At 46.6% G+C, this 20,163-nt stretch overlaps 1 protein-coding gene across 1 annotated transcript in view; it reads left to right on the forward strand.

Moving 5' to 3' along the window:
• pdzd2 (PDZ domain containing 2) overlaps window positions 1–15,950 on the forward strand; it is a 37,568-nt gene extending 21,618 nt beyond the window's left edge. The window contains exons 10-27 of the mRNA XM_047331374.1: window positions 20–139; window positions 1,283–1,397; window positions 1,687–1,760; window positions 1,898–2,120; window positions 2,307–2,424; window positions 2,606–2,738; window positions 3,691–3,778; window positions 3,897–4,000; window positions 4,828–4,981; window positions 5,328–6,205; window positions 6,327–6,471; window positions 7,716–8,359; window positions 8,648–11,472; window positions 12,576–12,705; window positions 12,784–12,885; window positions 13,496–13,766; window positions 13,939–14,073; window positions 15,494–15,950. Coding sequence (XP_047187330.1) covers window positions 20–139; window positions 1,283–1,397; window positions 1,687–1,760; window positions 1,898–2,120; window positions 2,307–2,424; window positions 2,606–2,738; window positions 3,691–3,778; window positions 3,897–4,000; window positions 4,828–4,981; window positions 5,328–6,205; window positions 6,327–6,471; window positions 7,716–8,359; window positions 8,648–11,472; window positions 12,576–12,705; window positions 12,784–12,885; window positions 13,496–13,766; window positions 13,939–14,073; window positions 15,494–15,660 — 6,426 coding nt within the window. The 3' untranslated portion in view covers window positions 15,661–15,950. The remainder of the gene's footprint in view (window positions 1–19; window positions 140–1,282; window positions 1,398–1,686; window positions 1,761–1,897; window positions 2,121–2,306; window positions 2,425–2,605; window positions 2,739–3,690; window positions 3,779–3,896; window positions 4,001–4,827; window positions 4,982–5,327; window positions 6,206–6,326; window positions 6,472–7,715; window positions 8,360–8,647; window positions 11,473–12,575; window positions 12,706–12,783; window positions 12,886–13,495; window positions 13,767–13,938; window positions 14,074–15,493) is intronic.
• Window positions 15,951–20,163: the final 4,213 nt, after the last annotated feature.

The raw sequence follows: 20,163 nt of genomic DNA on the forward strand, positions 1-20,163 counted from the left end.
CTAACCATCACTCTTTCAGGAGTATCAGATAATTAAGAAATCCGCCCGCTCCCTGAGCACCGTTCAAGTGGAGTCTCCATGGCGACTGGCGCAGCCATCTATTATCTCCAGTATTGTGCTGATGAAAGGCCAGGGCAAGGTGAGTGCACTCCTTTGACACGATCATGAATAACGCTACTGAGTACATGTGGGCGGCACGGTGGTGTGGTGGTCAGCACCGTCGCCTCACTGTTCAAATCCCGGTTCTGGACCAACCAGGGCCTTTCTGTGTGGTCCTCCAGTCCAAAGACCTGCAGGTTGGAGTTAGGTCAGTTAGGTCGGTAGGTTTAGTACAGTTCATACTTGGATTTTAATTTCTACCGTCTATAAAGTACTTTATATAAAATGTGATAAATAAAAATAATCCTGCGATACATTGGCGACCTTTCCAGGGTGTTCCCTGCCTCTCGCCCCATGTTAGCTGCGATCCAGCCCCCGCGACCCTGACGGACAGATAATGGACAGATAATGGACGGATAATGGATGGATGGATAATAATCTCTAAAAGTGTAGTTTCTTTGTCAACCAGAGGAGCTGAAACCAAAGTCTAAAGCACAATAACACCCAGATCACCTAGATACTTCATTGTATTGTCAGTTTAAGTTACCTAATGTGCACACAGGGGAAAAAAATTGTCATTTATTTATTCCAAATTTTTGTTTGTTTTAAATACATTCACATCACATCAACGACTCAGTAGTAAGTTATGAAGTGATATGAAGTAATGCTATTTGTCTCGTTTATTTACCATATTAATCAGAATATGACGTCCGTCTGTGCACCAGTGGGAAAAGTGATGTTTGATGAAAGTTACACAACATGAAAGAAATAATTTGGAGTTCTTAGAGACAGTATCACCATCAGTCTGACTCCTACACACTCAAAGACTTTCTCCTAGATTGTCCAAACGAATCCCTTTTTGTTTTCGTCTGTCCATCTGTCCAGCCTCACGTTCTCCTGATACCTCAGGAACACTTTGAGGGAATTTCTTCAAGTTTGGCACAAACATTCAATTGACTCAAGGAAGAACTGATCAGAATTTGGTGGTCAAAGGTCAAGGAGAACAAGTTCTTGGCCATAACTCAAGAATACAAACACTTATTATGACACAAATGTCTTTCTGATGTCATGACATTTAATGTCCAAAACCACTTCTTCAAGCATTTAAAACTAAAAGCCAGCAATAATATTTTTAGAAACTTTCAGTCCTTTCTCAAAGTTGTTTATGACCTGTCTTTCACAGGGCCTCGGCTTCAGTATTGTTGGTGGGCAGGACTCAGCTCGTGGTCAGATGGGGATTTTTGTCAAAACCATTTTCCCTCATGGAGCAGCAGCAGCTGACGGACGACTGAAAGAGGGTAACCAGCCTTTTTGTTCTCTGTCACTCTATGGAGAGAGTGAAGGATATAGGAGAGTCGCGGTGAACATTTATTACTGATTTAACAGATGATATGTGATGACAAAGTCTTGATAGAGTCTTTGGCTCCTGACTCGATGGGGTCCATGGTCAAAATGACGGCCCAGTGAAATGAGAGGATGGGTCTCCCTGACTGAACTTCCACTGGAGCTGGAGTGTGTGTGATGTTGTCTTCATTTACACCCGTGCTGAACACGCCTCTCAGTCTGAACGTGTTCTTTCTCATGTAGGAGACGAGATTCTGGAGGTGAACGGAGAGTCTCTCCAAGGACTCACACACCGACAGGCCATCCAGACCTTCAAGGTGGACTGCATCTTCTCAATGGGTTTAAATCAGACACCAAAAGCTGAAACGTTACATTGTTTATAAAGTTTAACATTTCAGGCTCTCCTTTGTCTTCATCTCCACTTCATTGAACCTCACATTTATTTTTCCTCCAGCAACTGAAGAAGGGCGTAGTGACACTGACCATTCGGACCCGTCTGCGCAGTCCCAGCCTGACGCCCTGTCCCACCCCCACGCTCCTCAGTCGCTCCAGCTCGCCCAACTCCAACACCAGCGGGGGAACGCCGGTCCCCTCAGGCGGTGAGGAGGCGGACCGCCGCAGGCTCCCCGGTCCTGGTCCTAAAGACTGCGTCATCATGGAGGTCACGCTTAATAAAGGTGAGCTGAGAACTGCCTTCTGGAACTAAGGGACCCGAACCAGGAAACACAGACCCAGGTCAAAATACTTGTCCTGTAGATGATGTATTCTCAGCTGCTTTTTGTTGTTGTGATACTATTGCCTTGTGAATTACATATTTACTGTATAAGTCCTAGTTGAGAACACTTGTTGTCTGATTCCCTCAGAGCCTGCTGTTGGTCTGGGGATTGGAGTTTGCTGTCTGACCCTGGAGAACTCTGCTCCTGGCATCTACATCCACAGCTTATCTCTGGGATCTGTGGCCAAGATGGACGGCAGGCTCAGGTGACGTGCACATGTAGTCTGACTCCATGTGAGCTTCCATATGAGCCAATTCATTGAACAGTGTATTCATGAACCATGTATTTGTTGTACTATGTTGATACGTGAATGTACATATACGTGTACATGTATGTGTTGTATGTACAAAGAGCGGCCTTTGACAGCGCTGTGCCTCTCCTTGCAGTCGTGGCGATCAGATCCTGGAGGTGGACTCCGTCAGTCTCCGTCATGCTGCTCTCAGCGAGGCCTACGCCATCCTCAGTGAATGTGGCCCAGGACCAGTGAGTCTGATTATAAGCAGGCACCCTAACCCCAAGGTAAGAGGACGTCTGCTTCTATTTCTGGAGACTGATCCAGTCCCTCTAAACACACTGAGCATGTATGTAGAGATGTGTGGGAACCAGACATCTGCACAACTCACAGGTATTCAGAGCATGTCAAAGGTCAAAGGTGTCACGCTGAAACCAGGCAGATGAGTACATGTCAACTTCCTTAAACCGTCTTAATCCAGTTGAATGTTTTTATCATAGTTATTGAATGATAAGGACTCCTTCATCCCAGGCTCCGCTGTTGGCACAAGACCAGTGAGATTAATCTACAGATCATAACCATGAATGTGTTACTGGCATTAACATTGACGTGTTATATTCCAGATCTTCTTCATTCTACTTTGTAAACTTGTATTACTTTCATGAGGACATGATTGTGTGGACAGTCGGGGTCAACCAACATTTTTATATATTTTTTTTAGTGCCGACTTATATTTGTAATCAAGGAGACCTGTCGCCGATATATGGGGTCATTTGTATTTGCAGTAAAAATGCAACTTTTATTGTTAAAGTTTACAGTAACACAAACTCCACATTGAATTACTTGCACCATTATTACTATAGAAGATTTCAAATGTCACATTCAAATCAAATCACAACCCTGAAACATTCCTGTGTTGTCCAGAAGAGGGCAGTATAGACTAGTTCTCATGAAGGGATGAGAGGTTACTGGACAATCACTGTCCAATCAGGTCACAGACTGTCCCACTGACCGAGTTCACTGTGGGCAGCTGCACACTGTTGCAATTAAATCATATCTGAAATATCAAGTTATTACAACATTAGTATACCGAAGTACCCAGAAGAATGTCCTGGTGCCCAAAAACGTTTTGAATCCATCTTTTGCTGTCTCACATGTTTACATACAAGCATTTATACATTCTGCAATTTGAACTCTTAAACTTTATAAATAGAGTCCGTTGAACATGTCTTTTCCCAGGTATCAGAGAAGGAGATGGATCAGATTATAGCTCGATCCACACACAGGGACAAGATGAACAGGAGCAGAAACTCCTCTCACTCACAAGGTCTGAGTTTCCTCTCCCGTCATTTTCCCATTTATTGTCCGTGTCACAGAATGAGCACCTTCGTCCAACAGCACGGCCTCATAAGTCACTTTCTCCTGCCCTGGGTATCTGACTGCAGGTCTGTCTTGTAAGAGCCCGTACCCCACGCTGAGGGACCGGCAGGGGAGTGGCTCCCCCGCCCTCAGCTGGACCATGAAGAGGTTCCTGGAGCCTGCCAGCAGAGTAAGTTCTCATTCCATATTTAGGTGTGATTGCTCAGTTTTGTTACATTAGTATTAATCTGGCACACAGGAACTCACTGAAGCCTCATTTCAACAAGGCTACATATTATGGGATGTTATACAATGTGCTTACATTCTGTTCAGTTCATATCTGATCTCAAAACTATTGTGTTTTCTTCATTTACAATAATTAAGTCTTTAAAAGTCTTTAACAAGTTTCATGTTTAATGTCGTCTGTTTTATGAAATCCCAAATAAAGACAAGTATTTCCCCTGAGATATTTGATGTCAAGAATTGATACAATCACACTATAATTCAAACTATAGACCCTCTGGTCTTGGGGTCTTACCAGCCTCGACACCTGTCAACATGTTAATGTTCCAATCCATGATCCCGTCGCAGAGGGTGTGTAGTTTTACCTCGTGTCTGAGGGGACGGGAATGAAACTGAGATACAGTGACTCCTTGATTAAATTAAATTTGGGCCAGGGGTGAAATATGGAGGCCATTGCCTCCTTCCCTTCTTCCAACACCCCAACATCTGGTGCCACACCACCTTCAGACTCACGCTTCCATTTGATCTCAACGACGAACCTGTAACGTTTCCTGAGACTCGTGATCTTATTGTGGTGACAATATCTGTCCCCAGACACACAGGCAGACAGTCAGGTTGTCAAACCACCTCAGTGGTGGTTGCTGCTGCACGAGGTGTCCGGCACCACGGTCTCACTGTCGATCAGTGCCAACAGGATCTCATACATCTGTATTACCTCCTTTCACTTGATTTGCTCTTCTTCTTCTTCTTCTTCTTCTCTTCCTCCTCCTGAAGCAGGGCTCCCTCAGCTCGGAGACAGAGTTATCGCAGTACTTCTCCCAGGACTTGTCCAGACACTCGTTCCTGTCGGACTCCGTGCTCAGTGATGATGCTCCCCACCAGCAGAGCTGCAGCACCTCCATGGACGACAACACACCACAGACACACGGTACATCTGACTGGTTACCTGGACACGAATCAAAGCTGGTTCCAGAGTGAAGTAAAAATAGCATTCCCAGATGTGGATGAATTCAGTCTAGAAGTCAGACGAGTAACTCCAGGACTGAGGGGGGTCACACCAGGTCTCCAAAGCTCTGAGTCCTCCTACATCAGTCAAAGGATTAACCACCAGAGACTGACCAAAGTGAACTTTCATAGGACACAACCTCAAACCTAAAACACTACAGACAGAAATCTTTGTCTTTTTGTATTTGGCCTTTAAAATGTAGTTCTGTAGATTGTTGTTTCCATATTTCCCTTTCAAATGAACCACACTACCTTCATCTTGTCCTCAGCCTTCACCCCCTCCCTCGTCGAAGTGGAGAGTGGCCATGTGTTCAACGCGTCGCACGACAAGACACCTGTCCCTCCTGATCGCCATGGAGACGAGGTCTGCCCCCCCATCGCTGTCTCCAGCCCCACGTCGGTGCGGAGCCCACTGCTACGTCAGCGACGGGTGATGTGCTTTGAGGATGAGTTTAGTGAAGATGAGGACTCGGACAACACTGGAAACCCGTGGCTCTTCCCCAGACCAACACAACCTGACTCACTTCACCTGAGTGACGCCCGAGCATCACAGACTTACAAAACGGGTCCAGCGGCTGTGGTCACTTCATCTGCCACATCGTCGTTAGATGTAGACGGAGACGGTGACGGGACGACATCACTCTGTGGTAGTTTCTCACAGTGCGAGGAAGGAGTTACCAATAAGTCCAAGTCACCTGGTTCTGAGTTGCCCCTTGTGGGGGGGCCCAGCAGCGTGGGCTCTTTGTCCAGTAGTCTGACCGTCAGGAGTGAGAACTGTACAAATCAAGACGACGGACAGTTGGAGTCAAAGCGCTCCCCCAAGCTCGAGCATAAAGCAGTGACACGGGTCAAAAGCATGATGAGCATCGAAGCACCAAACCAGCAGCAAGCGAGCAAGTCCAAAGCTGATGAGCCGCCTCCATCCCAGGTCACGCAGAGCGTCAGAAACCCCGGGGTGGCCGGAGGGTCGACGCCCTATCAGCTCTGTCAGAGGGGAGAGGTCAGTGAGCTGGTGGGTGTTTGTGCTATCGACTCTGTGACCCTGAGGAGGAGTGAGGACGAGTCTTTCGGACTTGACCTGGAGATCATGTCGTCCCCGCTGAAAGTCGTCATCACTGGGTTGAAGCCGGGCGGCGCAGCAGAAAAGGTACGTCTGACCGTTACATGAGATCTCATGCAGAACAAGGATAGAACCCTCGACTTCTCATGGTATTCTGGGCGTTGGCTAGTCTGTCGTGTGATCTCTTTTGTTTTCATCGTATTTGCAGGAATCTTCAGCTCTTCTTTGTCCCGGAGATGAGATTGTGAAAATTGGAGACAAGCTGGTGTGCTCCTCTAGCTATCAGGAGATCTGTGAGCTGATGAGGAACCTTCCCATGACCCTGTGCTTGGAGGTCAAGAGACCGGTTTCAGGTAAGACTGTGATTCACAATCATCCTGTTCTCAAGGTAAAGGTCATTGAGTATCAGTGTGATGTCCTGTTGTGTTCTCAACCCTGGTTTGCGGGACAATGAGATCTGTGTCCTGCAGGGTCCCGAGGGTCCAGTGAGCTTCAGGCAGGTTACTCTGGAGAAATTCCACTTCAGAAACTCCTCCGCCTTAAAGCTCGCGGTTGTGTTAATAACAATAATTAAAAAGTTTGACTACAAGAAGTTGTGACTGAAGATGATTCGAGGTGGGCTTTGGATGAACCTGTGGTCTGATGAATGAATGCTGTTTTCCAGGGCCGTGCAGCTACATGTGATGATCATGTGTGTATATTAAAAGTGGTTAGTGGCAGAATGCTTCTCAGTTTGCCTTTAAGTAGAGAACCGTTTCTTTCCCTTCAACGCTGACCTAAGATGTAGGATCATCCCTCCCTCACTCACTCCCCCCAAAGCAACCAACCATGGTGACTATCTGACTTTAGTTGTACTTCAGTTGTACCCGTAGTTCTATAGACGCGTAGTGTATAGATCGAGCGTAGAACAGACTTTGCTGTGGTCACCAGACGAATTATGACATTGACATCTCATAATTCACAGGGGTCAATTATGAGATGTCAATCCATGACCCCTCTGACTCCTCTGAGTTGGTAAGTATATAAATCCTTTCGTCTTTCTTTTCACGTCTTCCCTGTTACTCAACCTGTAACACGAGGGACAGCAACAGGTGACGTCCTTGGCCGACCACAGCAATGTCCTCAGTCAAGTTGTTAGTTAGCATCTGATAAAAAACTGAAAATGTTTCCATATTTCTTTGTACTAATGACTTAATTCATTTCTGTCTCCCAGACGATAGAATTTAGTTTACACGCCAACTATTTTGTTCAGCTTGTGATCTAGGAATGTCACTGTGCTTAGTATCAGACCTTTACAATCACTTCTCTCTCTGATCCCTCTGCTGTTCCATGAATCTGGTTTTGACTCTGACTTTGTTTATTGTGAAGATATTACACAGATCTTAACACCTCCAATCTGAAGACTAGATCGACCAGATAACTGAAACCCCCTCATCCTTTTTGTATTATTTCATCCGATGACATCACCTGTATGTTATCTCACCGCTGCAAGATGAAATAATATTTTTGTTTTTTAGACCCGTCGTCCGTCATGTGAAATGATTAACTCAACACTCGCTCACTGCTTCACCTTTGACTTTTATCCTTTTATCTCCAGCTGTAGATCAACTGTCCAGTCTGATCATGTCAGCAGGGGGCAGTGACGGAGGCGTCAGGGTGAATCCGGCCACATCTGCACAGGCGACACCCGATGAAGGACAAGTCAACTGTGCAGATTCAGGGAACTCCAACGACACAAGCCAAACAGACCATGACTTTCAAATCCCCGTCACCAATATAGATGACATTTTACTAGAAGTGAGCCTCTGTGGTAATAAGAACACACACACTCAACCTGCCTTCAAAACATTATCCAACGAGCCTGTATCCTGTAACACTTTAACTCTCTCTGATAAAGCTGCCGGTCACACTCCAAGACAGTCCAGTCATGATCCAACACAGTCGAGTCACACTCCAACACAGTCCAGTCACACTCCAACACAGTCCAGTCACGATCCAACACAGTCCAGTCATGATCCAACACAGTCGAGTCACACTCCTACACAGTCCAGTCATGATCCAACACAGTCCAGTCATGATCCAACACAGTCCAGTCATGATCCAACACAGTCCAATCACGATCCAACACAGTCCAATCACACTCCAACACAGTCCAGTCACACTCCAACACAGTCCAGTCACACTCCAACACAGTCGAGTCACACTCCAACACAGTCGAGTCACACTCCAACACAGTCCAGTCACACTCCAACACAGTCCAGTCACACTCCAACACAGTCGAGTCACACTCCAACACAGTCCAGTCACACTCCAACACAGTCGAGTCACACTCCAACACAGTCCAGTCACACTCCAACACAGTCCAGTCACACTCCAACACAGTCGAGTCACACTCCAACACAGTCCAGTCACACTCCAACACAGTCCAGTCACACTCCAACACAGTCCAGTCACACTCCAACACAGTCCAGTCACACTCCAACACAGTCCAGTCACACTCCAACACAGTCCAGTCACACTCCAACACAGTCCAGTCACACTCCAACACAGTCCAGTCACACTCCAACACAGTCGAGTCACACTCCAACACAGTCCAGTCACACTCCAACACAGGCCAATCACGATCTAACACAGTCCAGTCACACTCCAACACAGTCCAGTCACGATCCAACACAGTCGAGTCACACTCCAACACAGTCCAGTCACGATCCAACACAGTCGAGTCACACTCCAACACAGTCCAGTCACGATCCAACACAGTCGAGTCACACTCCAACACAGGCCAATCACGATCCAACACAGTCGAGTCACACTCCAACACAGTCCAGTCACGATCCAACACAGTCGAGTCACACTCCAACACAGGCCAATCACGATCTAACACAGTCGAGTCACACTCCAACACAGTCCAGTCACGATCCAACACAGTCGAGTCACACTCCAACACAGTCCAGTCACGATCCAACACAGTCGAGTCACACTCCAACACAGTCCAGTCACGATCCAACACAGTCGAGTCACACTCCAACACAGTCCAGTCACGATCCAACACAGTCGAGTCACACTCCAACACAGGCCAATCACGATCCAACACAGTCCAATCATGATCCAACACAGTCCAATCACGATCCAACACAGTCCAGTCACGATCCAACACAGTCTAATCACGATCCAACACAGTCCAGTCACGATCCAACACAGTCCAATCACGATCCAACACAGTCCCGTCCCCTGGATGACGGTATTACGAAACGTGCCCTCCTCCTCCCTGTGGAGAAGACGCGTGTGGACCAAGCACAGGAAAATGCTGGTGGTAGATATATGTACCCCACAGGAGAGGACAGTGACTCTCACAGCGACTCCACCACTGACAGCAGTCGCACGGTCAGTAAGATGGCCCACGCTGGTGGGAGTCATGGTGAGCCCTCTTCCTCAGAGGAGGAGGAGGAGGTGGAGATCTGTTCTGGTGATGCCCAGCAACCTGCTGCTGGGGGACACGTTCAGTTCAGCGAGCCTCTCAATGGTCAAGAAACGAACCTGGACCAGACGTTTGATGTGACGCAGGTTTCCTCTGAGGTGTCAGAGACACACAAAGAAAACTCAGTGACAAGTCGGTGCTTGCAGCTTTCTGCCTCTGCAGAGCGACCATGCCGATCTTCCAACAGTACAATGCCTGTGTCTTCTACACACTGCCACAGTAATAGTGCCTTTGAGTCCTGTGACAAAGTTCAAGTAGGTTTGACCCCCAGTCCTGGAAGCTTCAGCATTTACAGCCGCCCCTCCCCGCCCGACACACTCAGTGTCCCACAGGGTACAGACGCCTCACTGACCTCAGGTTCACTGCAGCAGCTGACCAGGACCACGGCGCTCTCACGTTCTGTGGATTCAGAGACCTGGTGTCCACGCATCGTCCGACCAGACACAAGAGGGACGGCGTCAGTGACAAACAAAGAAAAGGTCTTGACATGTAGAGCTAACTTAACCCCCCAGGCTACCGCCCCCCTCATGAAGACCTCCAGCCTCAACCCCCTGGGGAACCCAGACTGTCCTGTGTGGAGCAGCATCTTTAAACTTCAGATTGAATCTCAAATCAGACCAAACACCGGCGCTCCCAGACTGAAAGGCCTGAGTATCAAGAGTCGGAACAAAGTGGGTGAAAGTCAGTTTCCCTCAAACGCCAGTGCCCCCTTGAACCAGTCGACACATTCAGCAGCAGACGAGACTGACACAGACACTGTACGTGACAGAAGACAAGTCACAGCTGAACACAGGCAAAGAGGCGGCGTATCACAGACTGTGCATCTGGCCAAGGAGAAGGGCATCGCTGTAGGTTCCCACGCTACAGTCAAACCACCGGGCCCGTCGCTCCAACCCTCCACTCAGAGGACATTTATAGAAGTTCAACTCTCCTCCATATGTGCTTCATCCTCACCACTTGTGTCAGACTGTGAGAGGGTGAATTCAGACGAGTCCAAACACACAGATGTAAGATTAACACCTCTGATTTCTCCTGACCTTTCCACTGAAGAAAAGACTAACTCGGAGGTCTGCAACACAGGAGTTCATTCACTGTGTTCCACGAAAGAAAAGAATGGTTCAAGTCCCAGTTCCAATGTGGAGACCAGTGGGAAGTCGAGCCCATCCAGACTGTACGTAAAGACAAACGACAGGTGGAGCTTGTCCACGGACCCCAGCTCATCTGCGGACTACAACCCCTTCTCTGTCCGACACAAGATAAAGTCTTTTGAAAACCTGGCTCACTTTGACAAGCATGTGGCTAGAAACAGTGACATCCAGTCGTATGCGCTGTCGTACAGAGCCTCGCTCAACCAGAGGATTGCTGGTTACATGGGCTCCGTCCAGTCCGTCGGCTGCCGCACACGGCAAAGGAGTTTTAGTTCATATTTGGAAAATCGGGAACTCACCACACCCTGCTCACCCCCTCTTGGTAAATCCCCATCTAACATGTCACTGATGAACCTGGAGTATCCACACGCCAGCTGTAACGCAGCCGCCCGGCTGGAGGCCGCAGTTCAAAATGTTCCAGATGGGATCACACCACAGACGCCGCCGGTGCTGCGGAGGAAACACGGCAAACTCCCGCGCAGCCGGCTGCAGCAGCTCAGGGCTCTCAGTATGCCTGAACTGGAAAAGCTCTGCACAGAGGACTTTGACCGAGGGCACGGGGCGGCCGATCAAACCCAGACTGGCATCCTTCCCACAAGACTTACAGTAGCCACGGGGAAGGAGAGCTGTCCCCCCTCTGCGGAGGTGGACAGGCTGAACCCGGGGGATGGTGGAGCCACGGAGGAGAGTCATCAGAGGAGCCCAGAGACGCCGGGCTGCTCCGTCAGGTGAGGAGCTCCACATCAAACTGTCCGGGGATCCTCATGATCACACGGAGACAAATAAAGTTATCTATATTATTCTCATGATATCATGAAATTATGAATATTACATGTATTATCATAATTAGGGAGAGTGAAGGCATATCATTTTCAGACAAGGACAAATAGTGAAACATTTAGAGATTCTACTTCTCACTCACTTTTCAACAATCTGTTCATTCATTGTCTCTGGATTCTTATTTCTCCCCCGAAGCCAATTTTGTTACATCTTCAGATATCGTACACACTGAGAGATTAAATCTGAATCTTCACTTATTTGTGAGCAGAGCTGAGTTGGAGATTTGCGAGGTCTTGAAAGTCCTTGAACCAGGCAGACTTTGGAAATAAGTGAATTTTGAATTTGATGACAACCACGAAAGGTTGTTTGGTAAATGGCTGCATTCATATTGCACGTTTCTGGTCTTGTTGACGACTCAAGCACTTTGGTACAGTTGACATTTATCCATTCACACACACATTCATATCTAGTGCTTTGCCCAGTGGAAAGACTATCTAGTGGCAAATCAACTGCAATATAGAATATTACTCATTTAACATTCCATAAATCAGATTTTTTGTTATTGGTAAATTTAACTGCACATGAAATATATTTAACATTCTCTGACAGACTTGTAGAGTTCAGGGTTCTTTCATGTATGTACTGAACATGTACTTCAATTCATTCCACTACAATCTGTATACCAACTCATATTCTTTGAGACTTAGAAACACTATATTCTTATAATACATCACACTTCTTCTCTCCAGTCAACTCCAACAGTTCTGTGCTCGGTTCAAGTTGCTGCATGGCGCAATAATCCTAACAAGGTTAATGAACAGATACATTTAAACATATAACTGTCTTTTCGTAATGCCGATGACTGAGATGGATCTCATAATTTAATTTGAGATTTGTTAGCAATATATTATTGTAGGAATATTTTTTTCATCTCATTGTCCATAAAAGGAAACCATAAAGTAGAATAATTGTCTTCTGTCCAGTATGAGCTGTATTCATTTCCATAATAATCACGTTTGATGTCATTGGGGCGTCTTGTTTGAACCTGCAGTCATGTGAGGTCATTTGGACTGTTCCACAGTTCAACGGAGCTGGATTCTTCCCCTGTGAGCCAGTTGGAGCTGCGAACGCGCCTGCTCTCCCCGACAGCGAGGTGGAACGTGTCGGCCCTGCTTCAGGAGGTAACACCATCGACGTTGTTTCAGTCCCGCTGTCTGTCTGCTCCTCCGTCACATGACGTCTGCGTTTGGACTCTGCAGGCCGACGACAACACTCACCTCGTTGTCCTGAGGAAAGAAGAAGGCTCGGGGCTCGGGTTCAGTATCGCTGGTGGAGTTGACCTTGAGCAGAAGGCGATCACTGTAAGTACAGTATGTAAATGCTCAGGAATATCAGATGCTTAACAATTTGAAATTCTACTTTTTGCTGTGACTGTCTTTTATGTAATGTCTGTAAAACATCCGTGGCTTAATGCTCCATGTGTTGTCCATGTCTGCTGACTCCTGTACGTTTTGAAGAAGTCCAAACAGAGGGGAGGTTCCTTCAGACGGATCCTTTCTCCTCATGCTGCTCACTGGAGATTGTCCATCGTTGTGCTTCGTGCTTTATTATGGGAGATAAATAACACGCTGTCCTCATCACTGAGTCCTCCTCTCTGCTGGACCCAGGTCTCCCGTGTTCTTTATTAAAGGACCAAATAAACACAAACTTGCATCAAAGAATAATGATTAATGTCCCTCTGCTTTGATCGAAACATGAACGTGAGTGATCTGTTGTCCACAGCTGTCTTCTCGCAGCTGTCTGACCATCGGATCATGTGCATTTAGAATAGAAATGATGAAAGAATAAATGATATGTACATGTTGATTTGAAAACAGCATGACTGTGTGTGTTTGTACCAATGTCTCTGCGCAGTGGGGGTAATACTGTAACACACACATACTGAAACACATACTGTACCTCTGTGTCCAGGTTCATCGTGTCTTCACCAAAGGTGCAGCCAGTCTTGAAGGCACAATCCAGAGGGGCGACAGCATTATATCCATAAATGGCACAGGTCTGGAGGGTAAAACCCACGGAGAGGCCGTGTCCTGCCTTCATCAAGCCCGGCTGTCCGACCAAGCCCTAGTGGTGATCCGTAGAGACACGCACGGTGAGCCGAGCGTGTCTGACGGACGTGACTCGGTCAGCCAGCCACAGAGCGCGCGCTCTCCCAGGAACAAGTCTGTGGAAGCCGCAGCAGGTAAACCCATGATAAGATGGACGAGCCTGCGAGTCTTCATGAGGGTTTAAGCTTCACCTCACTAACCTTACCGTAATGTTGGCTCCTGTGCAGCTGATGTACCTGTCATCTCCGTCCACCTGTCCATCATTATGTTTGACTTGTGTAACTGTTGTTGTTGAACATCTCTTAGTGTTGGACGTTGGTCCAGACGGTGCTCTGATGGTGGAGCTTCACAAGACCTCTGCCGGCCTGGGCTTCAGTCTGGAGGGGGGGAGGTCTTCCAGCCACGGAGACAGGCCTCTCACTTTCAAACGCATCTTTAAAGGTGAACTTTTCTCTATAAGTCGTCCAGAATCAAATGGAACAACCCTGTTATCATGTGTCGGCCAATTCACAGCGGACTGGGACTGGTTCTATGAGTCGTGATGCACAGGTTGTCATTCTGTCCTTAATGTGTGAAGACGTGATAATGTGTCATGGTGCAGGTAGTACTGGTCAGATAGGCCTTTATCTACCACTGGTCCTCTTCTTGGGTTTATTTCTACATTCCCCACTCGCCCCATGTGGCCGGTCGTTCTCAACCGCTGCGATGTGCCGGAGGTTCTCAGGAGCATCTTCGCACAGCCTGCACCCGGGGTCCTGACAGGTGGTTCCACCCGGCCTCTCTCCATCTTGTGCGTAGCGCCTGTTCTCGTGCTGCCATGAATAGCTCCTCTGTGCTGTTGTTGAGTCCAGCCTTTTGGAGCCACTGGTAGAATTTCTCCACATCAGCCATCTTCCTTTCATGATGGTTCCTCCTCCTCCTCTTCCTCCTCAGCGGGTTTCTGCTGCCTTGGGTCATCACTTAGCAGGTCATCACTCGGGCCCTCTTCCTGATGTACTCCTGGATCTTTGATTCATCCTGATGCTCACTAGTCCGCAGCCTCCCTCCTTCCACTAAGTGTTCAGCCTCCGGGCGCAGGCCTGGGGGTGAAGCCCTCCCCCGCATTGTGAGGAGCGTCCTTTTCTTGACTCCAGTGGATCCTATCTCCTCCTCAGGTTATTATTCCAGCAGGGTATCTGATGGCGAGCAGGGCGAATGAGTTGATGGTTCGGATCTTGTTCTATCCGTTCAGCTGACTCTTCAGGACCTGCCCTCCTCTGAGTCTGACGTGCAGCCTCATACCTCCATCAACCCATTGACATAAATATGATCCATTTACCATCAGTAGAGCCCATTCCTCTGCCAAAAAGTCCCATTCAACTCAACCAAATTGCACACACTCATAGATATCAGACTCCGTGGTATAAGTTTTTAAAATATTTTTTTCATCAAGATATATTATTCCACCAAATAATCATTTTTTCTCTCTGTAGTGTGTCATATAGTTTTATAGTTTTTGTGTATGTAAAAGGTCTGCAAAGGTAAAAAGCCAAAAGTAAAGGGAACTCCTCCCTCACTGCTCCAGGAGTTCCTGAAACGACTCGTCAGCAGTGCGGCTGATCAGCTACTGTAACATTGTGATGTCACGATGTTACGGAAGTGCGTACAGAACTTAGCATAGCTGCTCGTCCGGTATCCCCCAGACCAAAACCACTGAGGTGAGAGCGGAGGCCGACGAAGCAGCTGACCAATCTCCTGTGGCTTTGCCCTCAAATCACTGTGTGTGTGTGTGTTTTTGTTGCTATTGATGGAATCAAAATCGTGTAGTGTATCTTTTATAAAAGCTGAACTGTAAAACAAGTGCTGTGCTCCTCTTCCACAGGAGGTGCTGCAGAGCTGTCGGGGCTCATCGAGGTGGGGGATGAGCTCCTGTCCATCAACGGCAGTTCTCTGCAGGGCCTCATGCACCACGACGCCTGGAGAATCCTCAAAGCCACGAGTGAAGGGCCCAACCAGCTCCGCGTCCGCAGGCGGAGGACCTGCCTGTAGCCCACCTCCCGGGGAGGCCCCCTGTGAAACAAGCCCTAGATACCAGGAACACTTTTTCACTTTTTGTATGAATTTTCTGATGGACTTGATATTGACCTGAGATGTGATATTTAGTGTTTGGTCCTGTTACCTGTGTTTGTATATTGGATGGCCACTGACTACTGTGGTGCACAATGCTGGATCATGATTTGTCGTAGACGGGACAGACACAGATTCCTACTGTAGATTGACTTTGGAATGATAAAATAAACAATATGGTCTTTTCTTAAAATGAAGTCACTATGTGAAAAGAGCATTGGCTGGACTTTGTTATAACGCCCATGCTCACTTGTGAGATAACTATTGTTTATGACCACAAGTGGGTGAATTGAGCATAAATACTTCAAATGTAACTTCAACCTGTTCTGGTCAGGTGCTGTTATATGAAACTCTTCAGTTGTGTGACCGGTTCCAGAGCCGGGACCAGGACATCACACACACACACACACTCCCCTTGTGTCTGGAGTGAGGTGCTCGGAGGAAGTGAGGGGCCTGGCCCAGATACTTCACTGATATCGTCTGGTCCGATATTATTGGGGGGCGTTCGTAGCTAGTGCTGATTAGCAAGCAGCGGAATGACGAAGACCAGACGTGTCACATTCTTGACCATCTGTATGTGTTGGAGTGTGCGTGGAGGGAGAGCGATAACGGGGAGCTGGGTGGAGTCGGGTCCTTCCTGATTACTCTCAATTCCACAGACAACTTGTCTGAAATGTTAAATGTGGAGAAGCAGGTGAAAGGTTGATCTGTGTGTGTTCTGGGTGGACGGCCCGCCACCGGTCTCTGGAGTCCGCAGTGGAAAAGCACATTGACTCTGCACAAAGTGATTATTTGTTTCTTTATACAAGAAGCTTTCACTTATGAATAGTTAAAGAAGCAGCAGAAACAGGTCCAGTTATTCCTGGTGAATGTATCAAACTTGTCAAAATGACACTACAGTATGTTCAATTATCACATCTATTATAAAAGTGCAGTAAAAACACTTATTGATTTCCTAAATGAACAGCTTGTTGTAGTCTGCTGCTTCCTATTTTGGGAATACGAAACATCTTGTTTTCTTCCACTTGACACGAGCACATCATCTTAGTGCTTTCTGCAACTCCCACAACTGGAGAACTCAGAAGATACTGAGATAAAAACACCGACTGACTAACATAACACATTCCTGTTCATGATAGAAGGCAGCACACAGGCAGGAGTATGAATACAGAATTACTACATGTCAGCTGATGAGACCATAACGCTCATCGGCTGTGAAACAGAACATTTCCTCGTGTCATGCAGTTGGTCTGCTGCTGGAGCGATGAACTCCTCAGAAGTAGCTGCTCCAGAGAAATCACATTCACTGAGTGTGAGAGGGAGTTTTGGAAGACTCCTCCATGTCTTCACCGGCAAAACCACTGCCCTGTTTTTATGGCAATAAGACCTTTGATCACGATGTTAAACATGAAATCTAGAAAAATCCAACTTCAGAATTACAGATATTTACCAAATGGCTACAAAAGAACTTTGACTCTGATTCGATTCTATTCCAGTGCAGTGACCTTTAGGCCCTAATTTCAATCCTTCTTCAATTCTCAAATGTACAAATCGTTTACACTCTATTCATTCTCTGTCTTTACTTTTCCCAGATGAAGCTTCCAACTATAATAATACAATATATGTTGATAAGGAACATGTGGAACATGATGGAACATGTTGAAGGACACCACCACCATCAGTGTGTATGTGGAGGAAATGACCACTAGAGGTCAGTGAAAGCATACAGACAGACAGACAGACAGACAGACAGAGAGACAGACAGACAGAGAGACAGACAGACACAGAGAGAGAGAGAGACAGACAGACAGACAGACAGAGAGACAGACAGACAGACAGACAGAGAGACAGACAGACACAGAGAGAGAGAGAGACAGACAGACAGACAGACAGAGAGACAGACAGACAGAGAGAGACAGATAGACAGACAGACAGAGAGACAGACACAGAGAGAGAGAGACAGACAGACAGACAGACAGAGAGACAGACAGACAGAGAGAGACAGATAGACAGACAGACAGAGAGACAGACACAGAGAGAGAGAGACAGACAGACAGAGAGACAGACAGACAGAGAGAGACAGATAGACAGACAGACAGAGAGACAGACACAGAGAGAGAGAGACAGACAGACAGACAGACAGAGAGACAGACAGACAGACGGAAAGACAGAGAGACAGACAGACACAGAGAGAGAGAGACAGACAGACAGACGGAAAGACAGAGAGACAGACAGACACAGAGAGAGAGAGACAGACAGACAGACGGAAAGACAGAGAGACAGACAGACAGACAGAGAGACAGACAGACACAGAGAGAGAGAGACAGACAGAGAGAGAGACAGAGCGACAGACAGACGGAAAGACAGACAGACAGACAGACAGAGAGACAGACAGACAGACAGACAGACAGAGCGACAGACAGACGGAAAGACATAGAGACAGACAGACAGACAGACAGACAGACAGACAGAGAGAGAGACAGACAGAAAGACAGAGAGACAGACAGACGGACAGACAGACAGAGAGACAGACAGAGAGACGGACAGACAGACGGACGGACAGACAGACAGAGAGACAGACAGACGGACAGACAGACGGACGGACAGACAGACAGAGAGACAGACAGACAGACAGAGAGACGGACAGACAGACGGACGGACAGACAGACAGAGAGACAGACAGACAGACAGACATGTATTTAAGGTGAATGATCATTTTGATTGTGTGCATAAGAAATATTTTTTTTATCACTGCACTAAATTGATGTAAGTTTCCTGCCAACACATCTTGACCGTCAGAGGAAAACAATATTCTGTTCAGGAACTTCAACTGCCTTTTTAATGTTGGTGATGATGAATCAAATGAATACAGAGAACTCTCACTGTCCTTTTAAAATCAGAACAATCTCATACTGAATGTACTCACAGCTCAGGAATGTACTAATTACTTATAATAATAATATTTCTTTTAATTCTTTAATGATTGAAAAATTAGAGCATCACTGATCATTTGTGATCATTTCTAACAGTTTTGTAGCTGAAAGTCAAAACTGCCAGAGACAGTGGAGGGACGACTTCTGCGTGAATCATGACTCAATCAATAAATCTCTGATGAAGACTGGAGCAGTCAAACATCTCAGCTAGTGAATTAAATGGCAACTCGTTTCAGCTCAGTAATGAATTCAAATTACAATCTTAACAGATGATACACAGCAAAGGATTTCTATATAATACAAGGTATAATACACTCCAGCCGTGTGTCATAGTTACCTCAGTTCGTCAGCAGGGTTCCAATGATTCCAAAGAAAATTAGTGAAACTATTGGACATGAGCCAAGAAAGAACCAATTTTGTGCTGAAGGGGCAGATCCAGACATTTAAGAGAAAAATCACTTTCTTTAATATTGCAAGACAGGAAGTAATGCATTGGTCTTGATCAGGGGTCTGCACCTTTTTCTATCAAGAGACATTTTTGTCCCAGGAAATAAAATTCATCTGGAGCCGCAAAACCTATTTGACCCTTAAAATGAAGATATCCCAGCGCTTGAAGTGTTGTATATAGTTATACTTTATAAAAGAACTATAGTTTATTGCATTTATGAAACTATAGATCAACAAGATGAAAACTGCCGACATGTTTTTGCCGGCCCAGAACCATGCAGGCCCATTGGCGTCCTTCCCTTATTTGTGGAAAATTGATAAGAGACTTTTCCCTTAATGGATTTATCCATGGTTAGCTCTCCGGGGGTCGGAAACTCCAGATGAGCCCCCTGCAGTCATGTAGTCATGACTACGATGTAGGATGGGACGCAATGTTAAAACACGTTATTTTAGTTCAGTGACACAGTCTCACCTCTATCTCCGGAATAAGAGGAGTTCCTTTTGAAAGAAAAAAATTAATATAGCCGTTATTTATTTCCCTATATACATATATTAATTTATTTTCTTAGCTACAGGAGGCCACTGCAGAGGGGTCGCCTCCCCCCGATCGTGATGAATCAAATCCAGCATATTCGGGGACTGATGTCTGTGAGTGTGTGTAATATGGGGGGGGGGGGGGGCTGTTGGTGGAGCTGAGTGTCCTCCTATGTGTGTCGGCCTCCACTCCTCTGGTGTCAAGCTTCCACCAGAGTTTGGAACCTGTCCGCAGAGATTTGCTCCATTCAGCCTGGTGATGAGGCTTCCAGCCAACATTCCAGGTCGTTACAAACTGGGAATTTCATTTTTTATGGACATGGCAGTACTTTGAAAAGATACCTATGGCGACGTAGTGTACACACACACATCATGTACATTTGAAATGATGTATTAAGTTCATCAAACAAGAAAAAGAAAAGTCTGTGCAGCCGAACTCCAGAATTCAGAATATTCTTCTCACGACCAGTTCCACAGCTTAAATATGTCATTGCATGACAAGGTGCTGAGT

This window comes from Scophthalmus maximus, chromosome 3 (genome assembly GCF_022379125.1).
Source record: "Scophthalmus maximus strain ysfricsl-2021 chromosome 3, ASM2237912v1, whole genome shotgun sequence".
In the NCBI taxonomy this organism is placed as follows: Eukaryota; Metazoa; Chordata; class Actinopteri; order Pleuronectiformes; family Scophthalmidae; genus Scophthalmus; species Scophthalmus maximus.